This window comes from Paramisgurnus dabryanus, chromosome 23 (assembly GCF_030506205.2).
Source record: "Paramisgurnus dabryanus chromosome 23, PD_genome_1.1, whole genome shotgun sequence".
In the NCBI taxonomy this organism is placed as follows: Eukaryota; Metazoa; Chordata; class Actinopteri; order Cypriniformes; family Cobitidae; genus Paramisgurnus; species Paramisgurnus dabryanus.
Genome location: NC_133359.1, coordinates 17,024,100 through 17,041,008, shown reverse-complemented (window position 1 = coordinate 17,041,008; position 16,909 = coordinate 17,024,100). Strand labels below are relative to the sequence as shown.

At 38.6% G+C, this 16,909-nt stretch overlaps 1 protein-coding gene across 8 annotated transcripts in view; it reads left to right on the top strand.

The window, feature by feature from the left end:
• akap13 (A-kinase anchoring protein 13) overlaps positions 1 to 16,909 on the top strand; it is a 140,113-nt gene that overhangs the window by 111,214 nt on the left and 11,990 nt on the right. For 5 of the 8 annotated variants that reach the window (XM_073813285.1, XM_073813286.1, XM_073813284.1 and 2 more), the window contains 14 exons: positions 2,065 to 2,227; positions 8,096 to 8,163; positions 8,368 to 8,434; positions 8,527 to 8,677; positions 9,393 to 9,502; positions 9,602 to 9,748; positions 10,525 to 10,778; positions 10,860 to 10,985; positions 11,189 to 11,306; positions 11,521 to 11,769; positions 11,872 to 11,948; positions 13,927 to 14,108; positions 14,971 to 15,071; positions 15,155 to 15,343. In XM_073813285.1, coding sequence (XP_073669386.1) covers positions 2,065 to 2,227; positions 8,096 to 8,163; positions 8,368 to 8,434; positions 8,527 to 8,677; positions 9,393 to 9,502; positions 9,602 to 9,748; positions 10,525 to 10,778; positions 10,860 to 10,985; positions 11,189 to 11,306; positions 11,521 to 11,769; positions 11,872 to 11,948; positions 13,927 to 14,108; positions 14,971 to 15,071; positions 15,155 to 15,343 — 2,002 coding nt within the window. The remainder of the gene's footprint in view (positions 1 to 2,064; positions 2,228 to 8,095; positions 8,164 to 8,367; positions 8,435 to 8,526; positions 8,678 to 9,392; positions 9,503 to 9,601; positions 9,749 to 10,524; positions 10,779 to 10,859; positions 10,986 to 11,188; positions 11,307 to 11,520; positions 11,770 to 11,871; positions 11,949 to 13,926; positions 14,109 to 14,970; positions 15,072 to 15,154; positions 15,344 to 16,909) is intronic. The other 3 variants (XM_065291573.2, XM_065291574.2, XM_065291576.2) reach the window with 3 other exon arrangements.

Here is a 16,909-nt window from a genome sequence, read left to right as displayed (position 1 = left end):
TATTGGCGGTTGTCATGACAAGATTTGTGAAAGGATGTTACAGTATGTTTTTGGTATTATCTTGTTTTAGTTTATCATCTGTTGCTGGAGTTGTACTTAGTTAAGAATGACAATATTTGAAAAGCATTTTAAATAACCATGATTTCTATTTTTGTTTTTCATTTGTATTGCTTCAGTTTTGTGGTCAGTAAGTGTACATCCGTGCAATCGTAGTATGATTTTGTACAGGTTGGTGGAGTATGTACACATATAATGTGGTTTATATATTAGTTATTTGAGAATGGCCTTCTTGTACGAAGAATTTTTGCCATAGCCTAGGTTTTCGTGAAACGCCGCCACTGGTGTGGACAGACAGACAGACATGTTTTAACACAATGTGTGGATAGATGGAAAGACAGACAGGTTATTCAACATAATGTGTAGACAGACAGACAGACAGACAGACATGTTTTTAACACAAAGTGTGGACAGACAGACAGGTTATTCAACATAATGTGTGGACGGACAGACAGACAGGTTTTTAACACAAAGTGTGGACAGACAGAAAGACAGACAGGTTATTCAACATAATGTGTGGACGGACAGACAGACAGACAGACAGACATGTTTTTAACACAAAGTGTGGACAGACAGACAGGTTATTCAACATAATGTGTGGACGGACAGACAGACAGGTTTTTAACACAAAGTGTGGACAGACAGAAAGACAGACAGGTTATTCAACATAATGTGTGGACGGACAGACAGACAGACAGACATGTTTTTAACACAAAGTGTGGACAGACAGACAGGTTATTCAACATAATGTGTGGACGGACAGACAGACAGACAGGTTTTTAACACAATGTGTGGACAGACAGACAGACATGTTTTAACACAAAGTGTGGACAGACAGACAGTTTTTTTAACACAAGGTGTGGATAGACAGGAAATTCAACATAATGTGTGGACAGACAGACATGTCCTTCAACATAATGTGTGGACAGACAGGCAGGTTTTTAACACAAAGTGTGGACAGACAGACAGTAAAAAGCAGGCAAAAGCACGCACATCAATCTTAGTAGTGCAGGCATGCGCAGGTTGATCCTGACAGTTACCTGCTGTTACGAGTCATCCAAAAATATTTTTAATGATATTCGGGTCGCGGTCGGTCGGGTCGTTTGAAATAAAGATGCCAATTAACTATTTTAAATAAATACTACTTTTAAAAAATGCAGGCCAGGAAGCGGGTCGGATACAATGGTTATTTGTATTTTTTTAGCGGTCCGAGTTTCGGGGGGTTAGTTGAAAAAGTCGGTCGAGTGCGGGTTGTTTATACATTGACCCGCGCATCACTGGTATGGTACTCGACAATTAAGAACGTAATACTATAAGAATGCCAAGCTGGCAACACCAAGTATCAAAATGTTTATTATTAAAAACTATTGCATGGCACAGAGGTGACGTTTTGAGCATGCAGGCTCTTCATCAGAAGTAACACCACTGAAATACCATTATTTATAAGGAATCAAGTATCACATGATCAAAAGATACCCCAAAAAAGAAAAATTTTAGTAAAACAAGAAATAAAAAACAACTGGAACCATGCAAAATGCACAAAAACACATCAAAATAAATGTACTCTTTACTTTAAATTACGCACATAAATACAACTAAATACAAACAATATCAAATTTTTATCTAATGTATTAGAGAAATGGACGAATATCATAATCCTTAAGCAAATATATTATTCAACATAATGTGTGGACAGACAGACAACAGAGGAGATGTTTGTCTGGTTATATGAATTTGAATGATAAGATTTATTGAGCTGAAGCTGATGAGTTCCTCCTGATGGATGCAGCTCTGCTCTGCTGACTCTGTTAGTTTTATGATGGATGTGACCCGATCGCTATTAATCTCACATCTGGGCCGAGACCAGACTGTAATTGAGAGTCTAACGCACAACTCTGGCTGTCTGCCAGCTACTGCATCTCACACTGAAATCGCATAACACGTCTGCACACGAGAGAGAGAGAGATGTGAGAGATTTATTCACAGCTTTTATCTTCTGTTTCGCAGGAGAAAGACAAAGAGAAGAACAAGGAGCGAGAGAGAGATGCCAGAGACAAAGAGAGGAGAGCATCGCATGGGCATCTGTTCACTGCTTCCACAACTGTACCCACAGTCCCCTGCCACCAATGCAACAAATCTATCAACACTAAAGATGCCTTCCTCTGCACCAGTAAGAGATGATCCTTGTTATTTTACTCTTTATACAACCCCAAAACAGAAAAAGTTGGGACACTGTAGAAATTGTGAGTAAAAAAGGAATGGAATAATTTACAAATCTCATAAGCTTATATTTTATTCACAGTAGAATATAGATAAAATATCAAATGTTGAAAGTAAGATATTTTGAAATGTCATGCCAAATATTGGCTCATTTTGGATTTCATGAGAGCTACACATTCCAAAAAAAGTTGGGACAGGTAGCAATAAGAGGCCAGAAAAGTTAAATGTGCATATAAAGGAACAGCTGGAGGAGGACCAATGTTTAGGAATAGGAATGTTGTCCTATTCTTGTCTAATACAGACTTCTAGTTGCTCAACTGTCTTAGGTCTTCTTTGTCGCATCTTTCGCTTTATGATGCACCAAATCTTTTCTTTGGGTGAAAGATCTGGACTGCAGGCTGGCCATTTCAGTACTCAGATCCTTCTTCTATGCAGTCTTGACATTGTAATTGATGCAGTATGTGGTCTGGCATTGTCATGTTGGAAAATGCAAGGTCTTCCCTGAAAGAGACGACGTCTGAATGGGATCATATGTATCTAGAACTTGGATAAACCTTTCAGCATTGATGGTGCCTTTCCAGATGTGTAAGCTGACCATGCCACACACGCTCATGCAACCCCAAACCATCAGAGATGCAGGCTTCTGAAAAGAGCGCTAATAACAACTTGGGTTGTCATTGTCCTCTTTAGTCCGGATGAAATGGCATCCCAGTTTTTCAAAAAGAACTTCAAATTTGGATTCGTTGGACCACAGAACAGTTTTCCACTTTGCCAAAGTCCATTTTAAATGAGCCTTGCCCAGGGAAAACGCCTGTGCTTCTGGATCATGTTTAGATATGGCTTCTTTTTTGACCTACAGAGTTTTAGCTGGCAACAGCGAATGACACGGTGGATTGTGTTCACTGACAATGTTTTCTGGAAGTATTCCAGAGCCCATGTTGTGATTTCCATTACAGTAGCATTCCTGTATGTGATGCAGTGCCATCTAAGAGCCCGAAGATCACAGGCATCCGGTATGGTTTTCCGGTCCTGACCCTTACGCACAGAGATTGTTCCCGATTCTCTGAATCTTTGAATGGTATTATGCACTGTAGATGATGATAACTTCAATCTCATTGCAATTTTTCTCTTAGAAACTCAGAAAACTATTTTTCGCTGCAGCATTGGGGGAATTGGTGATTCTCTGCCCATCTTGACCTCTTAGAGACACTGCCAATCTGAGAGGCTTTTTTATACCCAATCATATTGCCAATTGACCTAAGAAGTTGCAAATTGGTCTTTCAACTGTTCCTTATTTGTACATTTAAATTTTCTGGCCTCTTATTGCTACCTGTCCCAACTTTTTTTGGAATGTGTAGCTCTCATGAAATCCAAAATGAGCCAATATTTGGCATGACATTTCAAAATATCTTACTTTCAACATTTGATATGTTATCTATATTCTACTGTGAATAAAATATAAGTTTATGAGATTTGTAAATTATTCCATTCCTTTTTTACTTACAATTTCTACAGTGTCCCAACTTTTTCTGTTTTGGGGTTGTACTTCTTCTGTTATATTCACTCTATACTAAGTTCTTCTCCGTATATATTTAATCTATATAATCGTCCTGCTCTTCTAGGTATTTTATTGACTGTTCCTGTTTCTTTTTTAAGAGATATGTGTACATCTGCATACATTTAAATGCAAATGTAACTCTGTATGCTCCATATCTTTTCTGTACTCATGTTCACATCATCCTCTATACTCATTTCTTCTGTAGTCTACTATTCTATGCTTTGTTTTACTCTGTAGTCTATACTTTGCTATACTTTTTCCTTTGTTTTGACATGAACAGATGTCTTTTTAGAGCTTCCTCTTTTGCGCTCATTCACCGTGTAACCATGTGCTTCAGAGTTAAATTTACTGCTGTGAAAGTATTTTATTTGCAGAAGGTTGCATTGTAAGGGGAAATGAATTTCATAAGTTTATACCATGGACAAAATGCCAACAGTCTCTTAAAATAGAAAATCTATTTTATTAAGCTGTTAACAGTTGCCTAATGCACTTACAGCCAGGATCCATTGTGCTGCACTGATGTTTCTATGGAGAGAAAGTGTTATGTGGGAGAACTCAAGTGTTTATGACAGCAAGCTTATGGGTGGAGGTTTCGGTAAATGTGCGTCTGAGCGTGAGTGTAAAGAAGAAAGTTGGAGTGCTTTAATAATCCTGGATATGGGCCCAGTCGGATCTTACATAGAGTTGCATCACCTCACCCGCACAGCTGCTGCACACCCGAACATCCTGTTAGCACACTCCTGCAGCCATAACACAATCTCTCTTTCTCTGTCTCTCTCTCTCTCACACACACACAGAGGATGTGCTGACAGGCACTGAGACTCAAGTCATGATTTTATCTGTCTGATTAGATCTCAGAAAAGTCTTGCACACTACTTTTGTGTTTAAATTCACATGTGAACATTTGGCAGATCTAAAGTGACTAAACAGACTCTTTCAATTGCATCACCTGCTGACTTAGGCCCAATCCCATTTCTCTGTCTTACCCCTATCCCTTAAGGGCGATTTATAGTCGTGCGTAGGTCCTACGGCGTAGCTACGGCGTAGGCTATCCGTAGCCTGTGCGTAGCTCTGCGTAGCCTGACGCGCACCTCACAAAATTTCTAACAGGGCGTCGGCTCTACGCGGACCGTAAGCGCTGTGATTGGTCCACCAAAACCCCTCCCGTCAGGTAAAAAAACTGCGTCATAGGTATTTCCGTTTGAGACGGTGAAAACAAAGATGAGCCAAGTTGAGGAGTGATTTAACTCAAACTGAAACATAAGTCGCTGTTTATTTACTTCCATCATTGCTGGTCTTCTCAAATTATACACAACAAGTTGCTATTTCTTCTTCGTTTGTGGGTTAAATTGCTTAGCTTCTTCTTCTGTGACAACTTCTGCTGCTACTGTGGTTACACGCGTGATTACTGCCAACCAGCGGTTTCCCGTGTCTTTGCACGTCGACGCGGACGGCGACGCACAAGTATAAATGAAAACCGACGCGGAACCTACACCGACGCGGAACCTACGCCGTCGCTGCTACGCCGTAGGACCTACGCACGACTATAAATCGCCCTTTAGTTTTGCATGTTCACGAGAGAGAAATGGCTATCCCAATTGGGCCTTACTCTCACGTGAACGTGCAAAACTAAGGGGGAAGGGGTAAGACAGAGAAATGGGATTGGGCCTTTTACTGTGCAGGATCTGTCATTGACGGTTTTTTAAAAGTTGTTCTGGGGAGCAATTAAGGGGGTCGCACACTGGACGAGCAGCTCAGCACCACAAATCTAAAAACAAAACATAATTTTATATGAATTTATGCACACCGGCGTTGCCTGGCAGTGGCTGTCGGCAGCTGTACATTGTGACTAACGTATATTTTGTATTTCGAAGTAGACGTTATCCGATTAAGCTTGCGCTATTTAATGTGCGCTTCCGGTGTACAATACCTCCGAGTTGTCCTAGACGCACCACAACACGTCCGGTGTGTGACCCCCTTTAGTCCGTTTAGGGCTACTGCGCAAAATGGCGACTTCCATGTAAGGGGACCAGCGGTGTAATAACAACATAAATTTACATACTGCACCTTTAATGCAAGATAATATAACCAACAAACTATCTGTATCGGACATTGAGTGCGTTTACACGCCGATTATGCTTAATAAACTGATAACACGTGGGGTCATGTAAACGCGTAAAACGGTTTTCTTTAATTGGGGAAAGCCCAAAAACGGCGTAAGCAAAAACTGATCGGCACAGGTAGTTTTTTGCTCATTACGCCGATTTCGCGTGGCATGTTAACCGGCTTTCTCACGGTTTTGTCCATGTGCGCATGTCTCCGCGTATGAAAGATAAACGTCACACACGGAAGTAAGTGCAAAGTAATGCATAAAAGTCTCTGCTGGACTAAAGCAGTTGGCAGAGAAACTGTTAAAATAGAAGCTCATGTTACATTTACAGGTTCTGCAGACACGAGAAAAGATACAACAGTACAGCTTAAGACAGATATGCCGTCGGCTTTTTGATCGACTATTATGTACTATAGGTGGTGACGTCACTGCCTGCGAGAAAACTGATAATTCTCCAAGTCCCTTGTAAAAGCCGTTGACTGCATAGCCGGTTTATTGATTTGCATGTAAACGCATGAAAACAGTTTTCTATAATAAGCAGATTTTTAATAGTTATCCGCTTATTCTGTGCATGTAAACGTACTCACTATCAGCCTGAATAATCGGCTATCGGTATTGGTTGACGAATCAATATCTGTGCATCTCTAATTATGTTCATGCCGCAAAACATCAGCTAAAATAATTAATTTTGATATTGTACTGAACTATCTTTTTAAATCAAGGTAACTTTAAGATTTTAGTTGTGCTACCCACCTGTAATCAAACAGAATCTCATGGCAATACGTATTTATTTTACAAGATGGCTAATTTGTATGAATTTGTACGATCTCATTTGTATGTTTCAGTAAGTTTTCCTGTGAGATCAGGTTGTCTAGTCAAATCCATTCTACCCCCTCTCTATTATTTCCAAGTTGAATATAGTACCCAGAAATGTATGTGGTGTTTGCTGGAGTAATGCTGTGGTAACTGTAGGAGTAAGTGGGGAAAGTTGTGTACCCATGATCTTAATCTCTATGCCTCAGAACATGTGGGCTGCTGGCAGTCGGTGTTGCCGTCCCCCCCTTCATACCATTACGCCTTACGATACAGGGCGTATGATGCTGGCTGAACAAAACATGACACCCGAATCGTGTTTGTTATGAATCGAGAGACAGCGACAATAGTTGCATTGTATAGACCCTCCAGTGAGTTGGTGCGTTGGTGGTCTATTGGAGATTTGTGCTTTCCTAACACTTGAATAAAGCTTTGCAGATACACAGTTTGTTGTTGTTGAAGTTGGTTTAGTTTTTTGGGTGTGTTCGGTAGTCAGGTGATCATAAGGTGCAAAGTACAAAAGTAGAAAAGTGCGTCTCGTCTGTGCAGGTACGTTTCGATTAAGATTAAAATATTGTTTAACGTGTTTGTTCATTTAAAAAAATAGGTATGTGTTTGTGTCTGTCATACATTCAAAATAGCTTTTTGTGTCTGTCATACATTCAAAATAGCTTTACTGATAACATAGACATTTCACAATATGCTTTTATAGTCACATGTTATTAAATGGGAAAGGTTCATGTGAAATAAATGAAGGTGGCACATCATAATAATGACTTTTTGTTTGATTGTTTGCTTGCTTATTTTTACTATAACATTTTGTGATAAATTATTATAATTTTTTGGGCTGAATTGACACATACTATAATAGTACTTGTTTTTTTTTTGTTTTTATGATAGCATTTTTTGAAGAATGAATTTTTAGATAGACAATAGATAGGCACTTAATATTAGTTATTAGCACATTTACTTTTTGTTGGTTTGCTTGTCTTACTAGTTCCATAACAGTTAATGATATTTGCATTGCGTTTCCTCAATCTCTGGTTGAGAATAAACACTTATGATGAAGTGACGAATCTTTAAATGTTCAGGACTGGTCTGACTCAGAAAGGTTGTGTGAGTAATGAACTGGTGGTAAACCTCAGCTGTTTGGCTTTGGGCAAAGGTGGAGTCATGCAGGAAAAGCTCAGTCTGCGTGTCGAACCTGTGTCCTTTCCAGATGTCAGTTCAATTTACTAAAGTCTCAGCTGTGTGTTAACAAGTTTAATATTGCACTAAACTGATGGGTGAAGTTCAATCGTTACTGACAGCGTACGTTTTTATTTGTTTGCTTTCAGGTTGCAATGCACACGTTCACAAAGGTTGTCGAGAGAGCCTTCCTGTTTGTGCCAAGGTGAAGATGAAGGTAAACCGGGGGTTTTGTATGTAATATGCCCATTATTGTGGTCTAACATGCGTTAGACTCCTCCTTCATCCTACATGTCTACCTAAATAAAAGCTAAAATATAAAACATTTAATTATATTAGTAGTACAGTTTACAGTGTCACATTTAGTTTTTTGTGCAAACTGTTGTATTTTTCTAAGAAAATATCAAAATATTTCTACCAGCAGCAAAAACAGCAACAGTCCGTTCCAGATGGTGCCGTAACGCCTGCTGTCCCCCTGAGAAATAAAAGTAAATTAATTCACAGCTTATGCATTTTCTTAATTTCTCACAAAAGATGAAATATCGAATTTGAAAATCACAATTCGATATTTATTTTCCAGCCCTCCCGGCCCGGGAACGTCCATGGTCGGCCATTTCCATTCCTGATGACATGCCCGCTCCTATCGCACCACCCCGGAAAAGCCCAAGCAGCATCATGTCTTTCAACAGCATCCCACTTTCGAAGAGCATGTCCATAAACAACATCGCAGGGTCAGTAGACGCTTGTTGAAAATATAACACTTTTTTTTAGGTGATTTTTGTTTCTCCTGTTTAATTGTAAAATCCAGACTAAAGCCTCATAGTCCAATTATGAGATTAACTCGTTCCAAGACATATTTTTTTGTGATTTTCACAAAAGTTTCACAAAATGCCTTCGAGGAAAATTGTCTTAAAAAAAAGACTATAACTATATCAAATAAAAAACAGACCCTATGCTTTCAAAAAAAATTTAACTTTCATCCCATCTATATTTTTTTCTCTGCTTATAAACTTTAAAAAAAGGGGTTTTCTTTAAAAAAAAATCAAAACATAAACAGAGTTTAAAATTGGTAAATAAAATTGTAGCTTGAGTTTTTTCATAACTTGGGTAGTTGTAGTATTGTTGGTATTGCAGATTAACATCAAAATTCATCACAATCACGTTTTTTTTTTTTTTTGCAAATGTTATCTCTTAATTGACGTGATAACTCGTCAATGGCGGGGAAAGAGTTAAGAGCATCAAAGAAGTGATTTCATATTGATTTCAATCGTTGACATGACCTTACTCAGTCAATATAAAATATATCAAGATTGTATTTTCACATAATTTTCTTTACATTATGTATAATGATTTAATGTAGTAAACAGTAAAATCCCTTTAGCTAGGTCACAATTGTATTTCATAATGCGTATATTAATGTCAAATTGAATATGTTTAAATATTCAGACATATGGAAGAGGCTTCTCTGAAGAGTCTACGGTTTCTGTCGCAGTCTACCGACTCTCTTCACAAAACCAGTAAAGTTACAGAGTCCACAGAATCACTTACTGATGAGGGTAAGACTCAGAGAAAATATTGTTATTGAATTATCTAAATGATAATTATTTTAGCATGCACATGAAAGATTGAGATCAACAGCTGCATTCTGGTGACAGGTACAGAGATGATGGATAACCAGCTGATGGGTGAATTTGAGGCTGATGTGAAAGACCTGGAGGCCGATTCTTGGAGTTTCATGGTGGACAAGAAATATCTGAAGCATCTTAAGAAGGACACCATCAAGAGACAAGATGTCATTTACGGTGAGTCTGATTTTCTAAGACAGGTGGGGTCCTGGTGGTCCTCAATGCTTATCCAGGGGGTCCGTGAAATAATTATGTTGTATTATTAAATGAAAACACCACCGTTTTTCAATATTTATTATGTTTTCGTCTCAACTTAGATACATTAATACAGTACATACCTATCTTTTTTCAGTGTGTGCACTTAATCTTTGTGCACCGCATCGTGCATGTGTTAGCATTTAGCCTAGCCCCATTCGTTCTTTAGGATCCAAACAACGATGAATTTAGAAGCCACCAAACACTTCCATGGTTTGCCTATTTAAAAACACATTAAGTTGAATTAACATGATTCAGGAGAGAATATGTCTTGTTAACAGTATATAAAATAAGTGTGAATGCTTTAAGGCAGTGGTTCTCAAACTTTTCCGCGTGCGCCCCCCCTTGCGTACGGTTCATTCCTTTGCGGCCCCCACAAAGAAAAGCCTTTATTTTTTTAGGTTTAATTCATCACAGAATTCATGATAAATGAATGTATTTTATAAAATGTCAAAAAACTGGGGCCCCCCTGGCACCATCTTAAATTTGATATTTTTGGTCTAAAAAGTATATTTAGTAAGATTTATTTTCTTGGGTCGTTTTGCTTATCAAGAAAAAGCATCTTAATTTAAGAATTTTTACATATTTTTACTGAAAACAAGACAAAAATACTAAAAAAAAGTGTAGCACTTAAACATGAATAAAATCAGATTTTCATAATATGTCCCATTTAAGAGATATATTGTTTTTTTATTCAGAGCTCATTCAGACAGAAATGCATCACGTCAGGACCCTGAAGATCATGGCTGATGTTTACAGTAAAGGCCTACAGAGGGAAGTTCAGCTGGAGGTTCAGACAGTAGAGAAGATGTTTCCCATGCTTGAAGACCTTTTGGACTTGCACACGCAATTCTTTACTCACTTGATCGAGAGGAAGAAAGAGGCGGCGTCTGAGAGCCAAGAGGAGGGACGCTTTGTTATCCGAAAGATCGGAGACGTGCTGGTCTCTCAGGTAGAACTTCACCAGGATGCTTCCAGATTTGAATGATTTATTCAAATTAGTGTTACATTTTGCCATATCCTTTCTTTCCAGTTTTCGGGTTCCAATGCTGAGAGAATGAAGAAGATCTATGGAAAGTTTTGCAGTAGGCACAATGAAGCTGTGAACTTTTACAAAGAGCTTCACACCAAAGACAAGCGTTTTCAAGCTTTCATCAGGGTAGGCTTTTTGGATCTTTTAAAGTTGTTCCCACCATCAGTTTTGTGTCTGCTGAGAAATGCTAAAAAAGTTTGCCGTTGCCTGAAGTGTTTACTTTTGACTTTGAAGCAGTACCGTTCTTTCAACATTCCTCTTTTTGTTTCCCTCTCAAGAACACAGAAATGGAAATGATCCCATGATTCACATCTGTTTCTGTTTTACAGAAAAAGATGAGCAGCCCTATTGTCCGAAGGCTAGGCATTCCTGAGTGTATATTGTTAGTCACACAACGAATCACAAAGTACCCTGTGTTACTACAAAGGATACTGCAACACACGAAAGGTGAGGTTTTACGGTTCGATCAAACCCTTAGCATTAAGAATTCAACTTTAGCATGATTCTTCCCACACTGCTTGTACTAATATATAAATAATAAGGACAGTAACCTGAAATGAACCTGTACTTGAACTAGAAACATGCATGTATTCCAGTAAAAAAGTTACTTTCCTAAAATAATAAAATTGTAGATATTTAATAAATTTTTACTCCATGGCAGAAGAGGAGGACCACGCAGATGTAACCCAAGGTCTCAAGCTGGTGAAGGAGGTGATCGCCGCAGTGGACAACAAGGTGAACGATCACGAGAAGAAAAAGAGGTTAAAGGAAGTGTACAGTCGGACGGACAGTAAATCCATTATGAGGATGAAGAGTGGGCAGATGTTTGCAAAAGAGGATCTGTTACGTGGGCAGAAACTGATTCACGACGGGCCGCTGCAGCTGAAGAACGCAGCGGGCAGACTCAAGGGTGAGAACTTGCGATAAACGTGATCTTTTGACACTAATTGTCTACTGCAACGGCAGTATATGCCTACAAGCGTTTTTATTTTTTAATTGTATGCTTCTCCAGATGTCCAGGCTTTGCTGCTGAGGGACGTGATCGTGTTCTTGCAAGAGAAAGATCAGAAATTTGTATTCGCTGCCTTGGTATGTTTATCATTATCATTTGACACATGATGTCTAACTGGGTTTTTCCATAATGCCATGTTTACTTTGCACTGTTTGGAGATTGACATATTCGCCAATGTGTAATGTTTCTGGCAGGTCTTCAGTGCTTGTTTTAATAGTGCAACATTGGCAAATTTAGGTCATTGGCATGTCTTTTATTCAAACTGTTTTTTCATTTGTTCTTCATCCTAACCTCAGTAGTGACTTAAAGCGATACTCAAACCAAATATGAAAATCCGAGATGCATGTCCATCATTTTTCAGATGAACACATTTGGAGTTATTTTAGTAAATGTCCTTGCTCTTCCAAGCTTTATAACAGGAATCAGGGAATAACTGACTTTTAACCCCAAAAAGTGCATTCATCCTTCACAGAAGTAATCCACATGGCTTCATGGGGTTAATAAAGGTCTTCTGCGGGTTATCGATGCAATTTTGTAAGAAAAAGTTACCATATTTTAAACTTTATAAACTGTAATAACTACCTTCCGGTAACAACGCCATCTTGGACTCGTGCGATTTACGAGAGTCACTGCGCAACGTATGTCAAAGAAACGCTCACTACTAGGGGGTGCTTAACAGTAAAAAAAATTTATTCGAAGTTCGAGGATGTGACTTAATTTCGATCGGTTTTGATTTAAAATCGAAATCTTGACACCCTTACTCATATGCTAAAACTTTCTCATGAATCGAGTCCAAGTTGGCGTGGTTACTTGAAGCAAGTTAAAGCGTCCATAATACGGACTGTTTCTGCGTATCTGATATTAATCTGCGGGAGGGGTTACGAGCTGCGGGAGGGGTTACGAGCTGCGGGAGGGGTTACGAGCTGCGGGAGGGGTTACGAGCTGCGGGAGGGGCTACGAGCTGCGGGAGGGGCTACGAGCTGCGGGAGGGGCTACGAGCTGCGGGAGGGGCTACGAGCTGCGGGAGGAGCTACGAGCTGCGGGAGGAGCTACGAGCTGCGGGAGGAGCTACGAGCTGCGGGAGGAGCTACGAGCTGCGGGAGGAGCTACGAGCTGCGGGAGGAGCGAGTCCGAGTCAAAACTCTATACACCACTGACTGGATAACTTATGATTCACTACATGTTCGTGTTGTTTATATAATATGCACTTATTTCCAACATAACACAGCAATTTACTTAACGCATGCAACTCATGACCCGGTTGTGACTTTTCTCTGAAATCCTCACGCAAAACTCAGCTGCTACCCCGGATAAACAAACTATATCCATTGTTTCCATAATGCTGGATTTTTTGTTTTTACATCCAAAAACACACTTATTTTTTCGTGCCATTGTTGAGTTTGATATAAAACAAAGCTGTCGCGTGACGTGATGCCTGTAACTTAGCATTCTCGGTTCATCGCTCTCCCGCTGATTGATTTGTGGGTGTGGTTTTCCGGGGGAAGTGCCCATAAAAAGAAGTGATATGTATGGCTTACCGCTGATACATCAGCTGGACCCGTAATCAAAAAAAACCTTTCTGAAACTTGTACAAACCCTGCCGCATTCAGCACAATAATACTCTGTAACATGTTCAAGTGCTTTTAAGACATTTTGTCTTTGTTTAGCATGAGGAAACCATCTCTTAAACTGAGTTAATAAGTCAGAATGCATACAAAATCTCATTGATTACGCACATAAGAGCTTTATTAACCCATTGGAGCTTTGTGGATTACTTCTTCAAAGGATGGATGCACTTTATTGGCATTTAAAGACTGATCGTGATCCCTGTTTTCTACCATTATAAAGCTTGGAAGTGCAAGGACATTTACTAAAATAACTTCAAATTTGTTCGTCTGAAAGATGATGGACATATGTATCTCGGATTGCTTGAGGGCGAGTAAGTCATGGGGTAAATTTGATATTTGGCTGGAGTATCCCTACTTCTCCATAATCTCCATTAATGTTCTGCGTTCATCTAATCTCCAACATCGCCACCTTTTCTTCTCATCTCAGGACCAGCGCTCCACCGTCATTTCGCTGCAGAAACTCATTTTGAGAGAAGTAGCCAATGAAGAGAAGGGTCTGTTCCTGATCACGGCTGGCATCGAGAAACCTGAAATGGTGGAGGTCTACGCCAGCTCAAAGGAGGAGAGGAATACATGGATGCAGCTAATACAGGAGGCAATGCAATCGATGTGAGCCTCAAGTTCATATTTCATAGACATACAGTAGAGGTTATTTCCTAACTTGCAGGATGTCATTTAATACAACTGCAGCAGGTTATTTCCCCACATGCAGGATGTTATTTTATAGACATGCATGAGGTTATTTGGTTAGCATTGCAATTTGTCACATTTAACATTTGCTGTATGCTAATTTATTGTTGTCTTCTGCACACTGGGCGTTCTTTTTTAAAGGAAAACACCACCGTTTTTCAATATTTTACTATGTTCTTACCTCAACTTAGACAAATTAAATCTTTTTCAAATGCGTGCACTTTTAAACTTTGTACAGCGCCTTGTGAATGTGTAAGCATTTAGCCTAGCCTCATTCATTCCTATGGCTCCAAACAGGGATGAATTTATAAGCCACCAAACACTTCCATGATTTCCCTATTTAAAGACTGTTACATGAATAGTTACACGAGTAAGTATGGTGGCACAAAATAAAACTTTTGTTTGGAGCCATAGGAATGAATGGGGCTAGGCTAAATGCTAACACATTCACGAGGCTCTGTACAAAGATTAAGTGCACGCATTGAAAAAAGATAAGTATTTGTCTAAGTTGAGGTAAGAACATTGTAAAATATTGAAAAACGGTGGTGTTTTCCTTTAAATGTGCCGTTTTTGTGACATTGGTTGGCTGTTTGTCCTTCACTAACTGATCCAACTCATCCATTTAAAAAAAATTGATTGATATTGTTATGAATTGTTTTGGCTAGGCTATACAGTATAGTTATGAAGACAACACTCTTCATGGCATAATGAAAACATTTCTGAAACACCATTTAATCATAAACAGTCACTGTTTGTGAGAGCTGGTAGTCTCTTTTTACAGACTCTCCATTTCCCCCAGGGAAAGAGATGATGATGAAGGTGTACCCAGTGAAAACGAAGAAGACAAGAGACTTCAGGAGATCAAAGTCAGGGAGATGAAAGGTAATTTTAATTGTTTAAGAAAATATATATGATGGGATTAACCCTATTCCGCTGTCCTAAAATAAATCTCACTTTCTCTACAGATCAGCTGCAGAAGAGGGATGAACAGATCTTGGCTTTACTTGAGGAGAAAGTGAAGTTGTTTAGGGACATATGCGATTGTGGCGTATCAGATGAGACCGGATCGAACCTCCGGAGCAGAATGCTGTTCAGAGCTACGCCAGATGACATCACAAAAGGGGAGCCAATCATGAAAGATGCTCTTAAGGAAGGTGAGGCAACAAGTGCAGTTATATTATACAACAAGTCATACATTTAACCATCCTACATAATGTAAAGAACTTGCTGTGAAAAATAACCTTAATATCTTTAATATTGACTGAGTAAAATCATGTCAAAGATTGAAATCAAATTTCCATCCTACTAACCTCATAGTGAGATTTTGAGACTTCAGGCTGACATATTTTGGCAGTCCACATAGGTATAAATAAGAAAAATATTATCAATTTAATAAAATTACATAATAGAAAATCTCTCTTCTTTTGCCTTCCGAGGGAGAATAATTTAAAACTTGCTTGAGGAACAAATATTTATTTATTTTTTTTATACTTTATTAGGACCTTTTTTAGCCCATTAACTGGGCGGGACAGTGACACCCAGGATTACTTGAATATTTTTCATTTAAATGTTAATCTGTCACGACAAACTATATATTGTGGGAAAAGTCTAAGAATGTAGTTTTCATGTTTCAAAACCCTTTAGCAGTAATAATAATGCAATGACGGTAATGTATTAATTTGTGACAAGAGTATGCAGCAACCCTCACAGCAAATCAGCACAAACCTTTTTTTTATATATAATTTTATGTATAAAATAATATTGTATTGCATTATTTTTATGTATGCAATAAATTAAAATGTCTATATCAATTTTTTATTTATTTAATTTTCACTTCCAGACACATCGGTAAAAATTTTTAAGTATCTTTAAACCAAGACAAAAATTAGGTTACTAGACCGGAAAAATGCCAGTGTTATATTAACTCTTTCACCGCCAGCGTTTTTAAAAAAGTTGCCCGCCAGCGTTTTTTCATGATTTTCACCAAAGTTTAATGCATGCCAGAAAATGTTCTTCTTTAAATATATAAACATACAATATACCAAGTTTTTTTCAAACAAAAAAAAAAAAACGTTTCATCCTACCTTCAGTGGTTCTTTTGTTATCAGCTTTTGAATATGGGTAGGTTTCTGCAAAATCACCACATTTTGAGCAAAAAGCAGAGATAATTCCATTTTTGTGACGGACTTTTCATAGAGATCCCATTCAGAGCGATCTTTAAAACGGACACAGACATGCAGCCGCTTGCCATTGGGCAATACTTCCGGGTTTAAAAAGTTGCGGAAGGGTGGATAATAGCGGTATTGCGGAAAGATGGAAAATCTCGTCATTGGCAGGGAAGCGTTTTTTCTTGATTGACGAGATATCTCGTCAATGGCGGCGAAAGAGTTAATTTGAAGGGGTGCATGTACATTACCTTTCCACCCCCACTCAAAAAGGGCAGTGCCAGGTAAATGGTTAAACATACCATCCCAGTGACAACTTGTGTACCTTTTTTTGCATTGGGTACCAACTAAAAGGACATTTTTGGAACATTTTATCAACACAAATTTGTGGCGTAATGGCACAATGATTTAAGTTTTTATTTAAACATGCAAAATGCTAAAGGTGAAAGTTAAGGAGCAACATGGTAAATACACGCTGTTTCGAAAAGTATAGCAACAATACCTAATACAGTCAACATTTGTGCAATCTGTTGTATTCTTATTTCTGAATAAGGA